The following is a 19,707-nucleotide window of genomic DNA, read 5'->3' as shown; positions in this document are numbered from 1 at the left end:
AAGCTCGCTAGCAGCACCTGCAGCTTTTGAGAGGCTTCTATTTAATTAGCTTTGCTTTGTTTTGGAGGTATTGCAGGTATGAGATATCCCAGGATGGACTGGTAAACCAAGGAGCAAACCAGAAAGACGTCATCAGCAATTACTCGGTTCATGTGTATATATTCTAGAAGTGTCTGGTGCAGATGTCACATCTGGTGTGCAGTGTGGATCAGCAGGAAGGTGAACGGGGTTTGGACTGGAACTAGTAATGTCACACATCATGCGCAGAGTGGGAGGTGAGGGGGACCTAAGAGAGTGAGGGGGATCCGCAAACCAAAAAATCAGCAGTGTTGGGGGTTACTACTGAGTGGGGGATCAGCAGCGCTGGGGGTTACTACTGAGTGGGGGATCAGCAGAGCTGGGAGTTACTACTGAGTGTGGGATCAGCAGAGCTGGGAGTTACTACTGAGTGTGGGATCAGCAGAGCTGGGAGTTACTACTGAGTGTGGGATCAGCAGAGCTGGGAGTTACTACTGAGTGGGGAATCAGCAGAGCTGGGAGTTACTACTGAGTGAGGGATCAGCAGAGCTGGGAGTTACTACTGAGTGTGGGATCAGCAGAGCTGGGAGTTACTACTGAGTGTGGGATCAGCAGAGCTGGGAGTTACTACTGAGTGGGGAATCAGCAGAGCTGGGAGTTACTACTGAGTGGGTGATCAGCAGAGCTGGGGGGTACTACTGAGTGGGGGATCAGCAGAGCTGGGGGTACTACTGAGTGGGGGATCAGCAGAGCTGGTGGTTAATACTGAGCGGGTGATCAGCAAAGCTGGGGGTACTACTGAGTGGGGCATCAGCAGAAATGGGGGTACTACTGACCAGGGGATCTGCTAAACAAGAGTACCAATGCGCTGGGGATCTGCTGAGTGGGGGTACTAAAGAGCTACTGTTCTACTGGACCTTTTTAAAACAAATAGAAAATCAAAACACTTATTTACCAAGCTTCGTTAAAGCTTCAAAAAAGCATCACCGAAGCATCAAAAACACATCAATAAATTACGGTGAAGTGGCAGGAGCTTTAATGTGTGCTAAAGTTGAAGCAAGTATAAATGAGCCCTTAAAAGTGTAACTTTACTTGGGAAAGCATGCGCAGCTCAGTCTACAATTTTGGTATATTATTATTATTATACAGTATTTATATAGCGCCAGAATGGTTTGCTCAGCGCTGTACATTATAGTGGGGGACAGAACATGAGACAATACAGTAACAAAACAATACACGAGGGGTTCGAGAGGGCCCTGCTCTTTCGAGCTTACAATCTAGGAGGGAGGGGAAAGTGGTACAGGAGGAAGTGGCTGTGGGGGATGGAGGGGTAGGAGGAGTGGAGGAGATCGGCTGTTAGGTGAGGGTGGGGTAGGCTTCCCTGAAGAGATGGGTTTTCAGGGTGCGCCTAAAGGTGGCGGAGGGTAGGTGTCAGGAATAGACTTGCCAATAATGGTGGGACTCACCTGCCTTGTGGGCTGCAGTACCAGGGCTGGCCAGCGGGTGCTCTCAGCAATCAGAGACTCAACCCTGCAGTCAACCAAACACCTGAAGCTGATTATGGGGGTTGTATTTAAGGAATGGCCAGACTCACAGTCAGGGCCTTGGTGTGTGTTTTTCCATGGCCCCCTGTATTTTGTAACCTGCATTCCTGTTCCTGTTTCTGCCTGTCTTGTTGCCGACCCTGCCTGATCCTGACCTCTGCTGACTTCTCCTGTTTGATCCCTGGCTTGTGACCCTGACCATTCTCTGCCTGACCCGCTGTACCTACCTGCCCGTTAGTTGCTGTACCCGGCTCGTGACCTGACTACTCTCCGCCTGCTCCTCCTGTACCTACCTGCCCAATAGTTATCGACCCGGCCTGCCTGACTACGTTGTGCTCTATATGTGTATGTACCTGTGTATCTATATCAGTTTAGGTTTGGGTTTGTTTCACCTTGTTGTATGTATTTAGCTTGGGGTTTGGTGCACTGCGTTTATATTTGTATTGTTAGTCTTAATAAATTGTCTTATTTATACCATATCTGAAGCCTGCGTTTCCCTGTGTCAGTCCACACACCTCTGGTCATACCGGGAGCCCTGACAGTAGGTGACAGTCTGATGGATTGGGGTAGTGCGTTCCAGAGGATGGGGGAAATCCTGGAGAAGTCCTGCAGTCGGGCGTGGGAGGTGGAGACCAGGGAGCTAGAAAGTAGGAGGTTTTGTGAGGAGCAAAGATTACGGGTAGGGTGGTATTTGGGTATCAGGTCGGTGAGGTAGTTTGGGGCAGTGTTATGAATGGCTTTGTATGTCAGTGTTAGTAGTTTGAATCTAATGCACTGGGCAATCGGGAGCCAGTGGAGGGAATGACAGAGGGGGGTGGCAGAAGCGGAGCAGTTGGTAAGGTGGATGAGTTTGGCTGCTGAGTTCAGGATAGACTGAAGCGGGGATAGTCTGTGATGAGGTAGGCTGGTGAGAATGGAGTTGCAGTAGTCCAAACGTGAAATAATGAGGGAGTGAACGAGTTGTTTAGTAGTGTCTGGGGTTAGGAACGTACGTATTTTGGAGATGTTGCAGAGGTGGAGTCTACATGAGTTTGCCAACGATTGGACATGGGGTTGGAAGGACAGGTTTGAGTCTAGAGTGACATCTAGGACTTTGGCTTTCGGGGTGGGACTGATGGTGGCGTTGTTGGTCATGATGGAGGGGGGGGGGTGCGGGCTGGGGGGAAGATTAGGAGCTTGGTTTTGGAAAGGTTCAGTTTGAGGAAATTGAGACTGAAGGAGTGAGGTGAGGGGTGGAGAGGTAAATTTGCGTGTCATTGGCGTAGAAGTGATAGTTGAAGCCATGGGAGTGTATCAGTTTGATGAGGGAGGAGGTGTAGATGGAGAAGAGAAGGGGCCTGAGGACAGAGCCTTGGGGGACCCCAACAGAGAGGGGGAACGAGGGGGAGGTGGTAGCATTATAGGTAATGCTGAAGGAGTGTTGGGATAGGTAGGAGGAGAGCCAGGAGAGAGCAGGGTCTCTGATGCCGAGGGAGTGTAGTTTATTAAGGAGGAGGGGGTGGTCAACTGTGTCGAAGGCCGCGGAAAGGTCGAGGAGTAGGAGGACTGAGTAGTGGCCATTAGCTTTGGCCGTTAGCAGGTCATTAGTGATTTTGAGTAGGGCGGTTTCGGTGGAGTGTGGGGGACGGAAGCCAGACTGTAGTGGATCAAGGAGGTTGTTGTCAGTGAGGTGGGCGCTTAGGCGATTGTAGACCAAGCGCTCAAGAAGCTTGGAAGTAAATGGCAGCAGGGAGATGGGTCTAAGGTTGTTCAGGTCGGTGGGGTCCAGGGAGAGTTTTTTGAGTATGGGGTGATGTGCACGTGCTTTAGGGGGGAGGGGAATTCCCCAGTAGAGAGGGAGAGATTGAAGATGTGGGTGAGGGAGCGTAGGATGGAGGAGGAGGGTGCCCGGAGGAGTTGTGTGGGGACAGAGTCAAGGGGGCAAGTGGTGAGGCGGGCTTCTGAGAAGACCGTGGTGACCTCCTCAGTGGTGGCAAGGCTGAAGGAGCAGAGTGTTGGGGAGGTAATAGTGTGCAGGATGTTAGATGTGGTGGGGGGCAGGGCAGTTGCAAGGTCAGAGGAGGGGAGAGTTGGTGGGGTTATGGTGGGAGGCAGGCTAGGTGGGGAGGTAGGTTGTGCATTGGTGATGTCCTTACGGATTGCGTCGATCATATTTTGGAAGTGATTGGCAAACTCATGTGTGGTGAGTGCGGTTCTGGGTGGGGGTGGGGGGGGGGGGGGAGAGTAGGGAGTTGAAAGTGGAGAAGAGCCGGCGAGGACTGGAGGAGAGGTGCTGATGAGGGTTACGAAATAGGCTTGTTTGGCGGTGTGGAGGGAGGAGGTGTAGGTGAGGAAGGCGGATTTGTAGAGGGAGAACGCTCGTGGGCATCTGGTTTTGCGCCATAGTTGCTCCAGCGCGCGACTGCGTCGTTTAAGATTTTTAGTGTGGTCATTCTGCCAGGGTTGAAGTGGTCGGGTCGCAGTCTAAGGCAGCTGACAGCGAGTCGTTGTACGTAGTAGTGGCCAGGTCAGGGTATGACAGTGGAAGGATATTGTTGTAGAGACGGTCAGATGCAGAGTGGAGAGGGGCCGGGTTCAGGTTGCGGAGGTTACGGCTGGTGATGGTTTGACGTTTGGGGGGGAGGTGTTAAAGGACAGGGAGATGGAGAACGTAATGAGGTTGTGGTCAGAGAGAGGGAAAGGAGTGCTAGTGAGGTTGTAGCGGGTGCAGAGATGGGAGAAAACGAGGTCCAGGGTGTTCCCGTCGGTGTGGGTGGAGGACTGTGTGCACTGTGAGAGTGCAAAAGAAGAGGTTAAGTGGAGGAGTTGGGATGTAGCCGGGTTGTTGACATTGAGAGGGATATTGAAGTCACCAAGGATGATGGTGGGCATATGTTGGGATGAATAGACACACACTGATGCATGAATGTTATGTCATCCCAGCATGGCCAATCATGTTGGCGGAAAAGTTTAAACCTGGTAAAAAAACAAAGATTTGATTGTCAGCAAGGGAGCCCACAGATGTCACATCACTAGGATTCATGTGCAGCTCAGTGTAAAATATTGGCAGGTGCCGGGATTAATGAACTCCTGCTTATGAGCAAGTGTGATGTCATCCTTGTGCGATTATTCAAGATAAAGCCCGAACCCGGAGGACCAGGCAAAGCTTTGAGCATCAGCGAGGGAGTCTGCCTAAAAAGTGCATTTAAACACATGAGCAAAAAAATGAAAAAACCGACCCTGGCAGCAAAAGGGTTAACAATTAGTGTAACTAAAGGCAAAACTTTTTTTAAAGAAGTTTTGGATAGAGTGCAGAAGGATTAGAACACCAGTCAGGTTTTTATTGCTGTCTGTGCCCCCCGACAGGGAGATTCCCCCTGTCCTGTTTACCATTATCATTGAAAGTGAAAGTAACAGAAGATCCCACATTTTGGGTTGTCCCCAGAAAAATAATAGAGGGGAAATCTTCCAATGGGGACATTAGTTTCTGGTGAACTGGGGGTCCCCAAAGAATTCCCTTAATTTGCAGAGATTTCCTCTCACTTTCTGTTTGGCTATGGGACAGGAAGTGAAGGGAAATCTCCCCAATGGGACACACATGGCGACAAAAATCTGACGGGTTTTAACTCTATCTTTTTCTATCCAAAATGAAACAAAAAAGTTTTGCCTATAGATCTGCTTTAAGGGGACAAGGATGACAAGGGAGGAAATAAGCAAACACAGAATCTCCTTTTCTCAGAATGGAAATAAGACTTACGCCAATCAATTCTGGTTGGTGTCTCCAGGCTGCTGTGAAAGACCTCACAGGTGAAGGTATCGCCTTTTTTTATCTTTGTCTCTAGCATCACCAGGACCTGGAAGGTCCAATCTCCGTTTTGGAAGATGTCTGTAGACTGAACCTGAGCGGTTTCCTCCACATCATTCCGGTACCATTTTACTTCTATCTCAGATGGGTAGAAACCATTCACATTACACGCCAGCATGTGGTGCTCTGAATTGGGGTCTTCATGTAGTAGAGATATCTTGATAGTTGGTTTAACTGAAACATAGAAAAACATAGTTAGAATTCTATTATCATTGACCTGAGGTCAACGTTTTCCAAAATCTAGGAGCCTATGGCAAAATGTTAGGTGCTAGCAAGGGGCTTTAATCAGGAAGCATTACCCAACAGGCTACCTTGGCGAGTGCCTAGAGCTTGATGTGTGTCCAGGGGCCACTGATATCCAATGGCTTTGTAGTCACTCAGATCATTTCTGATAGACATAGAAGATCATAAACATAGAAGAGTATCCACTTTTAGCAGAAGTGATTTGGTTGGCTGTAACACAACTTGGTTGCTTCTACCTCCTTCTACCTACCTCCTTCTCAAGGTAATAAAAATTTTTTACCTTAATGTATTCCTTGCATTTCTGTAAAAAATGTCCCAATATTTGTATTGCCTCCCCGTTACCTAAACACTTGGAGTCCTCACTCGATTCACTGTGCATACGTGAGATTGTGTTGGGCTGTCAGCCTGGTCCAGCAGCCTCCTCCATGTGTCCCAGGAGGGTGTATGTAGGCAGGGGGTGACTTTGCGGGCCAAGCTGATGTGATTCTCAACTTGGCAAGAATTGCAAAAGTGCGACAGGAAAAGTGAATATATTAGAGGAGGAGGGGGAATGGTGAACGAGCAGAAATTTCACCTTTGAGTGAAGGTTCACTTTAGCTCTGGTTCGCACAAATGAGATTTCAGATGCGACTTGGGTCGAACCGAGTCATATGACAATGGAAATAACATTGCTTCCAATGGTGCCCATTCACATCAATTCAACACAGATGCAATGTAGTTTGGGAAGGGGTCCTGCGCTACTTTGGTACGATTTACAGTGCAATTTGGCCCCACGGAATATGCAAACCACATCCAAAACGGAACCAAAGTCGCACTACGAGTCATGTCAAAACCGCATTGCAGTAGTGTGTATTATTAAATATATATTATATAATATTCTGGCCAGTGGAATGAATGAATGCCCAAAAGCTTGATGCATCTAAACATGTTTGCAAAATGTGGATTTAGGCATGTTTTTTATGCTGCTTTTTCCTCCCCTGGAGCAAAAAAAAACGTGCAGTGTGCACAAGGTCTTAAAATTTAAATATGACAACATCTTTGAATTTATTAATGTTTAGGTTTTGAAGGGCAGTTATAATTACTTTAAAGTGGTTGTGGACCCTTACATATACCCAGTGAAGTGAGTGGCCTCCGATGATACAAAGATTAAACAAATCCTCCTACATAAGTTGTACCTGTTTATCTGTAGTCCTCTCTTCTCTACAATATTTAAAAGTGCTGAGTTTATACAGCTTGTCTGAGCTTTCATAACGCAGGGGGCAGGGAAGTGACGTTACACACTGCAGAGCTCAGTGAGGAGAGCTCTGATAGCTGATTGGAGGGAAGAGACACACCCATTCACACAGCACACAGCTGAGGCTGTCAATCACAGGCTGTGTGCTGGAGGTTCCTCCCTTGTCACCTTTTTATCTCTTGGTGTCAGGAAAAGCTGTCATAAACAATTCATGCTGATAGAAGAGGAACAAGGCAGCAGCAGACAGAAATGACATTTAATGCTCTAGATTGAGACAAGTACACACTACACCCTGTTCCAAATTATTATGCAAATTATATTTTTCTCATTTACCTAAATAATTGATGTAAATAACAGTCAGCATAATTCTCATGTTATCAACTATTAAGAGTACAATTCACATTTTATTGAACAAACCTCCTAATGATAACAGTATTTTTTTAAAACATAAAAAAAACTTACAATGCACTGTACCAAATTATTACGCACAGTAAGTTTCAGTAAGTTTATAACACTTTATAGGTTGAAAAGAACTGAAAATTGTCAATTGTTGTGTTTGCAGCATATTTACTGAGATCAAAAGCTATTTCAATCAAAATGTTTAAAAAGTTAAAATGTTAAAAGTTTAACAGGTCATGTTACATTTTAACATAGGACCCTTATTTGATAGCAGCTTCACAAGTCTTGCATCCATTGAACTTGTGAGTTTTTGGACAGTTTCTGCTTAAATTTGTTTGCAAGATGTCAGAATAGCCTCCCAGAGCTGCTGGTTGGATGTAAACTGCCTCCCACCCTCATAGATCTTTTGTTTGAGGATGCTCCAAAGGTTCTCAATAGGATTGAGGTCAGGGGAGGATGGAGGACACACCATGACTTTCTCTCCTTTTATCCCCATAGCAGCCATTGATGCAGAGGTATTCTTTGCAGCATGAGATGGTGCATTGTTATGCATGAAGATGATTTTATTATGGAAAGCATAATTCTTCCTTCTGTACCAGGGAAGAAAATGGTCAGTCATAAACTCCACATACTTTGCAGAGGTCATCTTTACATCTTCGGGGACCCTAAAGGGGCGGACCAGCTCTGTTCCCATGATTCCGGCCCAAAACATGACTCCACTGTAGCAAACTAGCTCATCAGAGTTGGAGCGGAGTTCTCCTTTTCCATTTTTTCTCTTTTTATTCGAGATATTTCTCATTCCTCAGCCTCATTTCCTACCCCCCTGCAGTCCTGAGAGGCAAACGTTATCTCCTGACAGATGGTGTGGGTCAACCAGGTTAAGACATCCCTGGTTTGGTGCCAGTTGTCTGGGGAAACATGTAACCTCTCACCTACAGTGGGGATCGAAAGTTTGGGCACCCCAGCAAAAAATTTGTATTAATATGCATAAAGAAGCCAAGGAAAGATGGAAAAATCTCCAAAAGGCATCAAATTACAGATTAGACATTCTTATAATATGTCAACAAAAGTTAGATTTTATTTCCATCATTTACACTTTCAAAATAACAGAAAACAAAAAAATGGCGTCTGCAAAAGTTTGGGCCCCCTGCAGAGTTAATATCTTGTACTGCCCCCTTTGGCAAGTATCACAGCTTGTAAACGCTTTTTGTAGCCAGCCAAGAGTCTTTCAATTCTTGTTTGAGGTATCTTTGCCCATTCTTCCTTACAAAAGTCTTCCAGTTCTTTGAGATTTCTGGGCTGTCTGTCACGCACTGCTCTTTTAAGGTCTATCCATAGATTTTCAATTATTTTGAGGTCAGGAGATTGTGAAGGCCGTGGCAAAACCTTCTGTTTACGCCTCTTGATGTAATCCCCCGTGGATTTCGAGGTGTGTTTAGGATCATTATCCATTTGTAGAAGCCATCCTCTCTTTAACTTCAGCTTTTTCACAGATGGCATCATGTTACCATCCAAAATTTGCTGAAATTTTATTGAATCCATTTTTCCTTCTACTCGTGAGATGTTCCCTGTGCCACTGGCTGCAACACAACCCCAAAGCATGATTGATCCAACCCCATGCTTAACAGTTGGACAGAGGTTCTTTTCATTAAATTCTGTGCCCCTTCTTCTCCAAACGTACCTTTGCTCATTCCGGCCAAAAAGTTCAATTTTAACCTCATCAGGCCACAGAACTTGTTTCCAAAATGCATCAGGCTTGTCTTTATGTTCATTTGCAAAGTTCAAACGATGATTTTTGTGGTGAGGACGTAGAAGAGGTTTTCTTCTGATGAATCTTCCATGAAGACCATATTTGTACAAGTATCTCTTTATAGTAGAATAGTGTACCACAACTCCAGTGTCTGCCAGATCTTTCTGGAGGGATCGTGCAGTCAAACGTGGGTTTTGAATTGTTTTTCTCACAATCCTGCGAGCTGTTCTGTCTGATATTTTTCTTGGTCTTCCAGATCTTGCTTTAACTTCCACTGTTCCTGATGACTGCCATTTCTTAATTACATTCCGAACAGAGGATATTGACATCTGAAAACGCTTTGCTATCTTCTTATAGCCTTCTCCAGCTTTGTGAGCGTCAACTATTTTCAGTTTCAGTTTTCTAGACAACTGCTTAGAAGAACCCATGGTGCTGATTGTTGGGGCAAGGTCAGATGAGTCTGGGCATTTAAAACCTTTAAAATTGACATCACCTGGTCTTCCCAGACGATGATTGAGAACAATCCATGACACTGGCAGGTCTCAGCTTTGCAAAGGGGGCAGTGCATGCTATAAATTCTGCAGGGTGCCCAAACTTTTGCAGACGCCATTTTTTTGTTTTCTGTTATTTTGAAAGTGTAAATGATGGAAATAAAATCTAACTTTTGTTGACATATTATAAGAATGTCTAATCTGTAATTTGATGCCTTTTGGAGATTTTTCCATCTTTCCTTGGCTTCTTTATGCACATTAATACAAATTTTTAGCTGGAGTGCCCAAACTTTCGATCCCCACTGTACATTCTGATAAGGCCAGCATTTCTCAGAGAATTGGGAAGCACTGACCCCAAAACTGTGTAGGTTCACCCATCATAAAACAGATAATAGCTTCTCTCCCGGACTTAAAAGAGAATTGAACATTCCTCAGGTCAACTGTATGTTTCATGTCATGGATTATGAAGCTGTTAGTTTTAACTGAGAGTCCACTGACATTCTGCCCAACATATTGTATTGGGCAGACTCAAGGCCCCCCCTTTCCTCCCCCTGGCAGAGGGATTTTAAAAAGGACAGGCTGCAAGCCTGGAAGTTTAAGCTTTACACAGATCTCCCAGCTAACATCGAAGGAGGAGATAAAGAATCCTCCTGTTCTGCAACTTGGATCTGCAAACCCAGGCATATGGGCAAGTAACTTAACCCTGTAATCTTCTTTCTAATTATCTCTTTGCTGTGTCTTTATATACATATATATATATTTTTGTGACATCTCTTTGTAAATATTTTATTGCACCTGTTTGACTCTTTTAGTAATACATTTTTCTTTCTGAAAGTGTTAAACTGTTTTTAAGCGCTTACTTGCAATTCACGAATCCCTGCCTTTGAAGAGACGCTACTGTTTGTTATATCTCTGTATAGCAGGTCCACGGGTCGTGCTATATAGATCAATATTTCAATCATTATAGTGTATATTTGATAACGGGAGTTTCTCAGTCTCCGTTAAAAGTGGTGGTGGCAGTAGAGGGTTAGTTGCGTAATTAACCCGACCCAGTAACAAGCGCATTCAGGCTGCAGGCACCGATTGTAGTCCATTAGCTGGGCAATCGCTGTGCTGGGTGCCGCTGAGTGTGGCCTTGTTACGCACGTCACACCGCGGTTTTAGATCGGCCTGTCCTTTGGTCACGAGTTTGGTGAGAAGGTCTGGGGTCTGACGCCGTGGGCGTGACGCATTATTGTTAGTCGGGGTCGTGCGATTGTTGCATGTTGGTGGCGGCGACCGTGGATCCGTGACATCGACCACCGCCTTGCTGATGTCGCAGCCTTGTTGGAAAAGGGTGGCCGTCCACCAGCCATCCACTACTCCATCCATCTGAACCATCCAGGGTTGCACGGCACTCATCAGTGAACAGGACTGTTTGAAAATTAGTCTTCATGTATTTTTCTGCCCAATGCAGCCGTTTCTGCTTGTGCGCATTGGTTAGTGGTGGCCGAATAGAAGGTTTATGCACAGTTGCAAGACTCTGGGGGACTCTACACCTTGATGTCCGTGGGACTTCAGAGGCACCAGCAGCTTCAAATATCTGTTTGTTGCTATGTAATGGTATTTTAGCAGCTGCTCTTGATCCGATGCATGTGCCTTTAACTGCACCAACCCGTATGTGCTCTGAATCAACCACAAATCTCTTAATAGTGCGATGATCATGCTTAAGTTTTCGTGAAATATCTTTCATATGTTTTCATACCTCGTCCAAGGCATTGAACTATTTCACTCTTTTCGGCAGTAGAGAGATCCTTTTTCTTCCCCATATTACTTGAAAATGGTGCTCTGCTTAATAATGTGGAACACCCTCCTTTAGTAGTTTTTCCTTAAATTGGGCTCACCAGCCAATCTAATTATCACAGGTGTCTGAGATTGTTTTCAGTGATCAAAAGAGCCCTGACACACAATGACATCCATGAGTTAAACTGAAAAACAAAATATTTAATCTTTGTGACACTTAACTAGAATTTGCATAATAATTTGGAACACAGTGTATAGAGAGATATGCTTTGTTCTTATTTCATGTTCGAGGTTTATAAGCACTTTAAGACTCCGAAAATTATGTCTTCATATTTATGAGTTTAGTTTACTGATTCGCCTGTTTATTTGCTTTTGTTTGTTCATCAGAATACAATCTATACAACTGTTATAAGACATATAACTATTTTTTCACTTGCTGGTTACGTAACCAGCACAATGATGCCTTATATACATATAACAACAAAGATGAGAGAATTACTGGAACATGGTTCTGGCATTGTCTGATAACTAAAGATAAGGAAATAGAGCTGTATAGGAAGTCTCACTTCTCTGGTCAGTAGTGATATAGGGTATTACATTACAGTGTCTTGAAAAAGTATTCATACCCCTTGAAATTTTGCGCATGGCACTGGTAATATTTCAGAGAATATCAACTTGGAGGTCCTTCCCTTCAACTTGCAGCCTAGTCCTTTATATTGATTCTTAAGGAGCCTCCACCTTCCATGTATTCTGTCATTGGTTCCAACACGGACCAAGACAACTGGGTCATACCCAGCCACTCCCAGTAATATATCCACCCGTTCCACCACATGCCGAACCCTGGCACCAGGGAGACAGCAAACCATTCGGTTGAGGGGATTCTGGCAACAAATTATTCTATCAGTCCTTCTGATCATAGAATCCCCTACTACCACCAGCTGTCTAGGCCTTCCTGCACTACCCTCCCCTCCCCTCCCAGATGGTCTGCCCTCCCGGCTGTTAGGGATAGCAGTGACATCCAGGGCTGCCACCCCTTAGCTTGCCACCCCCACATCTTCACCCAACTTGGCAAATCTGTTTGGGTGCACAAACCCAGGGCTGGCCTTCCTTTTATGTGATCCCCTACCACTCCCTCTTGTTACATTAACCCATACCTTTGGGGTCCAAAGTCTCATGACAAGTCGCACCCCATTTTCCCAATGGGTACCATTCATATCTGTGCAACTTCAAGTAGCAGAGACTTCAAAGTATTTCCTGCACTACTTTGGTCCAACTTTCATGTGACTTGAGGGCCATAGACTTCAATGTAAACCCAAAGTCACATGAAAATCGCACCTGAATGTTGTACATGCTACTTGTGTGCGACTTTGTACAGCAGAAACAAGCATACTTGGTCAAAGCCAAAGTCACACTTAACCAAAGTCACATCAAAGTCACATTAAGTCGCAATGAAAATCGTACGATTTTGAAGTTGCACAAGTGTGAATGGAGCCTTACTAAAGAAGCTGAAAATGTTAAAATGTTCACACAAAAAAATGTAGATTCACTTCAACTATGCAATTGTAAAAAAGAAAATGTATTTAATCTGTATGTGTGGATAGGGGCTGGTTTACACTATCAGTTAGGGGGAGGTGGTAAAACATGCGGATGAGCTGTGTGTTTAGTTAATGCTAACAACAAAATTATTAAAAACCATCAAAATTCATTGCTAGAGTTTAGTTCCCTTTCAAAATGCCTTTGAAAAATGATCTGACCACGGATTGCTTTTCATAGGTATGCCAGGACAAGGCCATACAGGGCGAAGATGTCAAACAACACCCCCTCCCCCTACCAAGATGTCTAAGCATGATGTGTCCTCAGAAATACCCCATCCCAAACCCCCCCCCCCAAAAAAAAAACAAGCACTAATCTGCACACTAACTCGCTATGCACATACTCCCTTTGCAAGCTAAAATTGTTCCCAAACAAAATTCTTCTCCCAGCACAAATCTTTGACCTCCATCCACACTTCCAGCTTAAATCCTTGCCCTCCCCTTCTAGCAGACCCCCTTCCCCCTCCAAAAATCACCCATCCCATCACAAAACCTCTACACCTCAAATTTCCCCTCAAAGCTCAAATCCCAACTCCTATCAGAAATTCCACCCCTCTCCCACAAATTTCCCCCTCCAATCAGAAATTCCACCCCTCCCCCCCAAATTTCCCCCTCCAATCAGAAATTCCACTCAGAAAAAATAAAGAAGGGTTGTAACAGCGCAAACACTACAAAGTCCTGGGAAATGATGGTATGGGGTAATGGTGGTATTATGGCTACTGTATGAAGAGCGTAGGATTCCGTGTGGCACTGAGGGCAAGCCTTCCAAGTAAGCTGTAGCAAGCTCTGTGGATGAGAAAAAGAGAGAAGCACCTCTAAGTGCAATAAGTCTCTTTATTGTAGTCTAACTGTAGAAACACTCACATGTGTGAAGTAATGAAAAGCATAAAAACCGTGGTTAACAATAGTTAACGGTAGGGTGGTAACCCGGGTGAAGAGCCGTCATCTTACTGCGATGTGGGGAGGTCAGCTCTCGGCTGGAACAGCGTGGTGGCTGGAGGGCAACAGCGGTGATGTAAGGGACCACCTGGCGGTACCTCTAGCACTCCACTGGTCAGGTTTCCCCACAGCGCGGAGTCTAAGTCCCGGAGCGCTTGTTCACCAGGGCCCCGATGGTCGGGAGCCGTGGGGTCAGTGCGGTACAAAGCAGCGGGCAGAGAATAGTCGGGTCACACGCCAGGTCAGCAACGGCAGATCAAATCCAACAGGGGGCATCCAGGAGAGAGGTCAGGCAAGCCAAGGGTCAGAGCAGGAGAGTACAGCACAGTCAAATTTCTTAATTTTTTAACTAATTTTTAATTTATTTTTTAATCTTTGGATTTTATATCTTTTTTCAATTCCGTATTCTTTTTCATATAGTTTTTCGATTTTTCAACTGTTCAATCTCTCAATTTCCATTTTTTCCTTTTTTTCCTTTTTTTATTGTAACCTTTTTCAATTTGGTCTTCCTAAACCCCCCCCCCCCTCTCTTTTTTTTCCTTTCCGTTCTGACATTTTTTTTAACATCCATGTCTTTCCACTATTCACCTTGCAACAATGGTCATTCACGGGTTAATTGATCAATTAGACTCGCGCTCCCTATATATTTATTTTCATTCATCCACCTCCCCCTGCTTGAAAAAGGAGCGCACTTCTGCCTTCCACGGCCAGCGCATGCTCCGAAACACGTCGCAGTGCCCCTTGGGATCTTACATCATCACGGCCACGCCGCCGCTGTGTTCCAGCGTGCGTTCCATCCGGTTCTGAGGGAGGACGTGCACGCTGGCCGGCCTCACCGCTGTTCCCCTCCAGCCACCACGCTGTTCCAGCCGAGAGCTGACCTCCGCACATCGCAGTAAGATGACGGCTCTTCACCTGGGTTACCACCCCATCGTTAACTATTGTTAACCACGGTTTTTATGCTTTTCATTACTTCACCACACATGTGAGTGTTTCTACAGTTAGACTACAATAAAGAGACTTATTGCACTTAGAGGAGCTTCTCTCCTTTTCTTATCAGAAATTCCACCCCTCCCCCCCAAATTTCCCCCTCCTATCAGAAATTCCACCCCTCCAAGTACATTCTCATTCCCAGAACAAGTGTTTCTTACTCTCCCCCCCCCCTTCGTGTCCCCAGTGCACTTCTCCCCTTCCATTAACACCCAGACCTCAGATGCAGTGTGGCAGTTGTCTGTGTGCTGTCTTTTCTCCTAGGCTCCCCTTCATTTTGACATGTTGGAGTTGAGGAGGAGACAAGGGTAAGCTGACTTTTAACCACAGACAGGCAGTGGGAAGAGATGCAGGCAGCTACAGAGGTATGAGGTGGCAGTTCAGGGACATCACCAACTGTCATATTGGGACTTTACAGAGTTTGCTGGGAGGAGATGGGGTCCTGATGCAAGAGCACTACAGTGGTAGGTGGGGGGAGAGAGCACAACCAGCTCCTCCTCCCAGCACTCCAGCATGGGCTTGTCTCTTCGCCTGCTAAGCTGAGAGGAGCAGTGATGCTGCTGCCATTGTTCCTGTCAGATTGTAGGGGTAGGAATTAGCCATTTAGCATAGCACCCCCCCACTTAACATGATACCAGTGCCTGAGGCAGCTGCCACCCCCCCCCTCCTTGTCCTGGCCCTGAATGTGTCAATCTTGCTGCAAGTCTAAACTTTGCCTGACTGAGGTATATAGTGTGTGTATAGTGAGAGAGCATATAGTGTGTGTGTACAGTGTGTGTATATAGTGTTTGTGCGTATATAGTGTGTGTGCATGTGTGTATAGTGTTTGTGTGTGTGCGTATATTGAGTGTATATAGTTTGTGTGTGTGTAGTGTGTATAGTGTATTAATGGTGTGTGTGAGTGTGTGTATATATAGTGTTTCTGTGTGTGTGTGTGGTGTGTGTGGTGTGTGTGGTGTGTGTGTGTGTATATACACTGGTGGCCAAAATTTTGGATACACCTTTTGATTTTGTCAGTTTTGGTTGATATTGTGATGGATATGGTAAAATGCCTATTTCGTTTCCTATTGAATATATACATTTTTCTATACATTTTATACATATCTACTTTTATACTTTAATATTTTTTATATTTCTAAATGTTTTGTATGAATATATATGTTGTGTTTATATTTTCTGCCTGCTGGGCTTTGTGGTACTTTAAGAAATCCTTGCTCAGGCGGTGTCTGCTCACATGCACCGACCCCCTCCCATCATGCCAACGTGAGACAAAGACATGTTTTTCTTTCTATAGATAAGACTTAGAAGAAGATCACGCCTATACTCTGAAGAAGATTGTTTTCGTGTGGAAATGACCAATCAAAGACTAATATAATGCTTATGCTGTTCACACGTGACTCTTGCATCATTTTGCATATATAAGCTCACTTTCTCATTATAATAAACTAGAATTGTTCATAGACTGACCTTGTGTGTCAGCGCGAGTCTCTTCCAGTGTGCGCACATTCCAAAGTTAGCTAGAATGATTAATTTGGACAGGAGCAGATAATCAATGAACATTTTAGTCCTTATCCAATTCAGCTGGTGCCAAAATCTGGGACTCCAGGTCATGAACCTATGGACAGCCGACCCGAGAGGGCAATAGGGGTCAATCAGCGCAGACGGCACAGAGCCTGATCAACTCTCAGAGCATGGTAAGATATATTTTGCTATCTTGCCAGTGCTTATCCTGTCCTTGTTGACTTATTCCTGCGCCTAGTGCGACTGCTAAAGGTCACAAAAGGCAGGTAACATTGCTTGCCCGGAGTTTATTTAAACCTACCTGCATGTGCTTATCTGCTGCCTGGTTTTATGTTTTTATGTGTCAGTCTTGAGGTGGACGAGGAGTGGACCTACTGAGGGTTTGACACAAAATTTCTCTTGGTTGTGGTAATATTGTGTTTTCCCATCAAGAGGAGGTGTCGTGTACGCGTCACAGTAGTGTGACAGCAGGGTGCCGTAGCCGTGTGTGGGTTACGAAGGGTTATTCAGTGATCTGTACTCTAGCCCACCGAGATAGACTGCTATGTCATGTCCTAAATGTGTGTCTGTGAGTTAATGTTTGTCATTCATAACAGAAGGTTGGGTTTGTTAGGGGTTAAGGAAAGTCAATAGAGCAGTGTATGAAGAATCTTGGATTTCTGTTAGGAAGAACAGAGAAGGGGGAGACGCTGATAAGACCAGTAGAAAGGAATGTTAGCATGTGACCTGGTTGCACAGAGAGAAAAGGAAACAGTATGTGAAGAGATTAGTTAAGTTAGCAAAAGTATGTGGAATTAAAGATAAGGAGGTTAGGCTCCAGTCATTTCGATGGCGGAAATTAATAAAAGAAAAGAAATGTCTTAGTTGATAATAATTTGCTGAAGACAGCAAGAAGCTTGGTATAATGTAGCCAAGGTTATCCACAAAGAGCAGTGGACAGAACAGGTATTGCAACAGGAGAAAAAACTGTTTATGTGTACCATTAATGTGTTAAATATTGAAAAGGAACACCCACCGCCCTTTTCCCTGCCCTTCCAGTTTCGTCCCAGCTCAGCGCACTTCCTGATAGTGGCCATCTTGCTGCACCTGTATTGTCACTTCCTGCCCAGCCCAGTGCACTTCCTGATGGCAGCCATCTTCCTGCACCTGCATTGTCACTTCCTGCCCAGCCCACTTCCTGGAGGCAGCCATTTTGGTACACCAAACTAGACAACTGGAAGGCCAACGCCTCGAGTGAGCCGCCTCTACCCAGTGTGTCTGGTCTTACAAGTCAATGGTACATTCTACGTACCGCCCGCCGGATGTGCTGAGCAGAATCCCAAGTTGCCTATGGTCCACAGGACCCAAAGATATTGGACGTTTAAAGGTACCCCCAATTATGGTGGAGCTGAAGCCTGGAGCTCCCCTACCTAGGAAACCACAGTACCGACTGAAGCCAGCGCAATCTGAGGCCATTTCAAAGCAGGTCAAGTCCCTTGTGGCAAATGGTGAACTCATACCTTATACCTCTCCATGCAACACACCTTTGTTCCCGGTGAAAAAGAAGACACCCAAAGGGAAATCCAGAGAAGTACAGGATGGTACAGGACCTCCGAGCAGTGAATGAAGCCACCGTCTTGGAGACACCTATCGTTCCAAATCCTCACACTTTACTTACAGGGGTTTCTCCAACAGCAAAGTACTTCACCGTGGTGGACCTGGCAAATGCATTCTTCAGCATTCCCTTGCATGCTTCCTTCAGATACCTCTTCGCTTTTATCCATGAGGGGCAGCAATACATCTGGGCAGTTATGCCACAAGGGGTGCAAAATTCTCCGAGCAAGTTTGCCAAAGCCATGACCATCATACTGGACACCTGGCAAAAGGAACATCCAGCAGTGGTCCTTCTTCAATATGTGGATGACCTTCTCCTCTGTGCTGATGACCTGCCCACGGCTGAAGAAGCCTCGGAGAGCTTACTATGCTACTTGGCACACCAAGGCTGTAAGGCCTCCAAACCGAAGTTGTAATGGTGCTCTACAACAGTCGTGTTCTTGGACATCTGCCTCTCACATGGAACAAAGCATCTTATGGAGGAAAGAGTTAAGGCCATCCAGAACCTGCCACTGCCTCTGGGCCAGAAGCCACTCCATGCCTTTCTTGGCCTTATATCCTACTGCAGGTCATGGATTCCTGATGCTTCTTGGTTTATGCAACCACTCTACGATGCTCTCAAGTCTGAGCCCTTCCATCTCTCCTCAGAGACCGTCTCCAACTTCTCGGCTCTAAAACATTTATTTTCTTCAGCCCCAGCCCTAGGCCTACCAGACTACGAGAAACCTTTCAAACTGTTCGTGTCTGAATGCCAAGGCCATGCCATGGGAGTATTGGCCCAGTCTCATGGCGACCGCCTACGACCCGTAGGCTACTACTCATGCTGTTTAGACGCAGTGGCTAGAGGAGCACCCTCGTGTCTGCGTGCAGTTTTCGCAGCTCAAGCTCTGCTGGATAAGACCTCTGATATCGTTCTGGGAAATGAACTTGTCCTTCTGGCGCCGCAAGACATTGCTGCCATTTTAAACCAAGTCCAACCTAAATATTTGTCCACAGCGAGGCATCTTAGACTACAGAGTTCCCTCCAACTTCCTGATAACGTCACTCTCCTACGTTGCCAAACCCTGAACCCGGCCACTCTCCTCCCAATTGCTGAGGGGGGTAATGAAGAAAATGGAGAGGATAATGGAGCTACTGAGCCCCATAACTGTCTTGAAGTGATGAAAATGTGAAACACCTCTACAGGACTAAGATTTCACCCTCTTTGGTGATGGTTCCAGATATGCAGATGATGGAGGCAAATATCATACAGGATTTGCGGTCACTACTGCGGATACAGTCCTACAGGCAAGAGCCCTATCGCCAGCAATATCTGCACAGGGAACTGCACTTCAAGCACTCACAACAGCATGCCAGATGGCGGAAGTAAAAAGGGCCAATATCTACTCAGACTCCAGATACGCCTTTGGGGTGGCCCATGACTTTGGACCTATATGGAAGGCAAGAGGATTTATGACTACGGCAGGTATGTCCATAAGACATGGAGCAGCAATTGGACGATTGATGGAAGCACTCCTTCTACCCACTCAAGTGGCTATTCTGAAGGTAAAAGCTCACGGGAAACTAAACTCCCCAGAAGCCACAGGCAATAATCTGGCAGATTTGGTGGCAAAACGAGTGGCCATGGGACCACCAGAAATGGAAGGAGAGGTGACCGGAGAGTGGGAACTAATATTCACCCTACAGACCTTACCTGTGGATAGATGCTACCTCAAGGAACTCCAAGAAGCAGCAAGTTTAGAAGAAAAAGAAAGCTGGAGACGGAGA

General features: G+C 45.6%; 1 protein-coding gene across 1 annotated transcript in view; it reads right to left on the bottom strand.

Moving 5' to 3' along the window:
* Positions 1–19,707, bottom strand: part of LOC149441564 (H-2 class II histocompatibility antigen, E-S beta chain-like) — a 146,180-nt gene that overhangs the window by 7,957 nt on the left and 118,516 nt on the right. Inside the window, exon 4 of the mRNA XM_089657160.1 lies at positions 5,299–5,580. Coding sequence (XP_089513286.1) covers positions 5,299–5,580 — 282 coding nt within the window. The remainder of the gene's footprint in view (positions 1–5,298; positions 5,581–19,707) is intronic.

This window comes from Staurois parvus, unplaced genomic scaffold (genome assembly GCF_062004578.1).
Source record: "Staurois parvus isolate SC_StPar_1 unplaced genomic scaffold, SC_StPar_1.0 ptg000973l, whole genome shotgun sequence".
NCBI classification, from domain to species: domain Eukaryota; kingdom Metazoa; phylum Chordata; class Amphibia; order Anura; family Ranidae; genus Staurois; species Staurois parvus.
The sequence above is the reverse complement of the archived record's forward strand: the minus strand, read 5'-3'. Positions and strand labels throughout refer to the sequence as shown.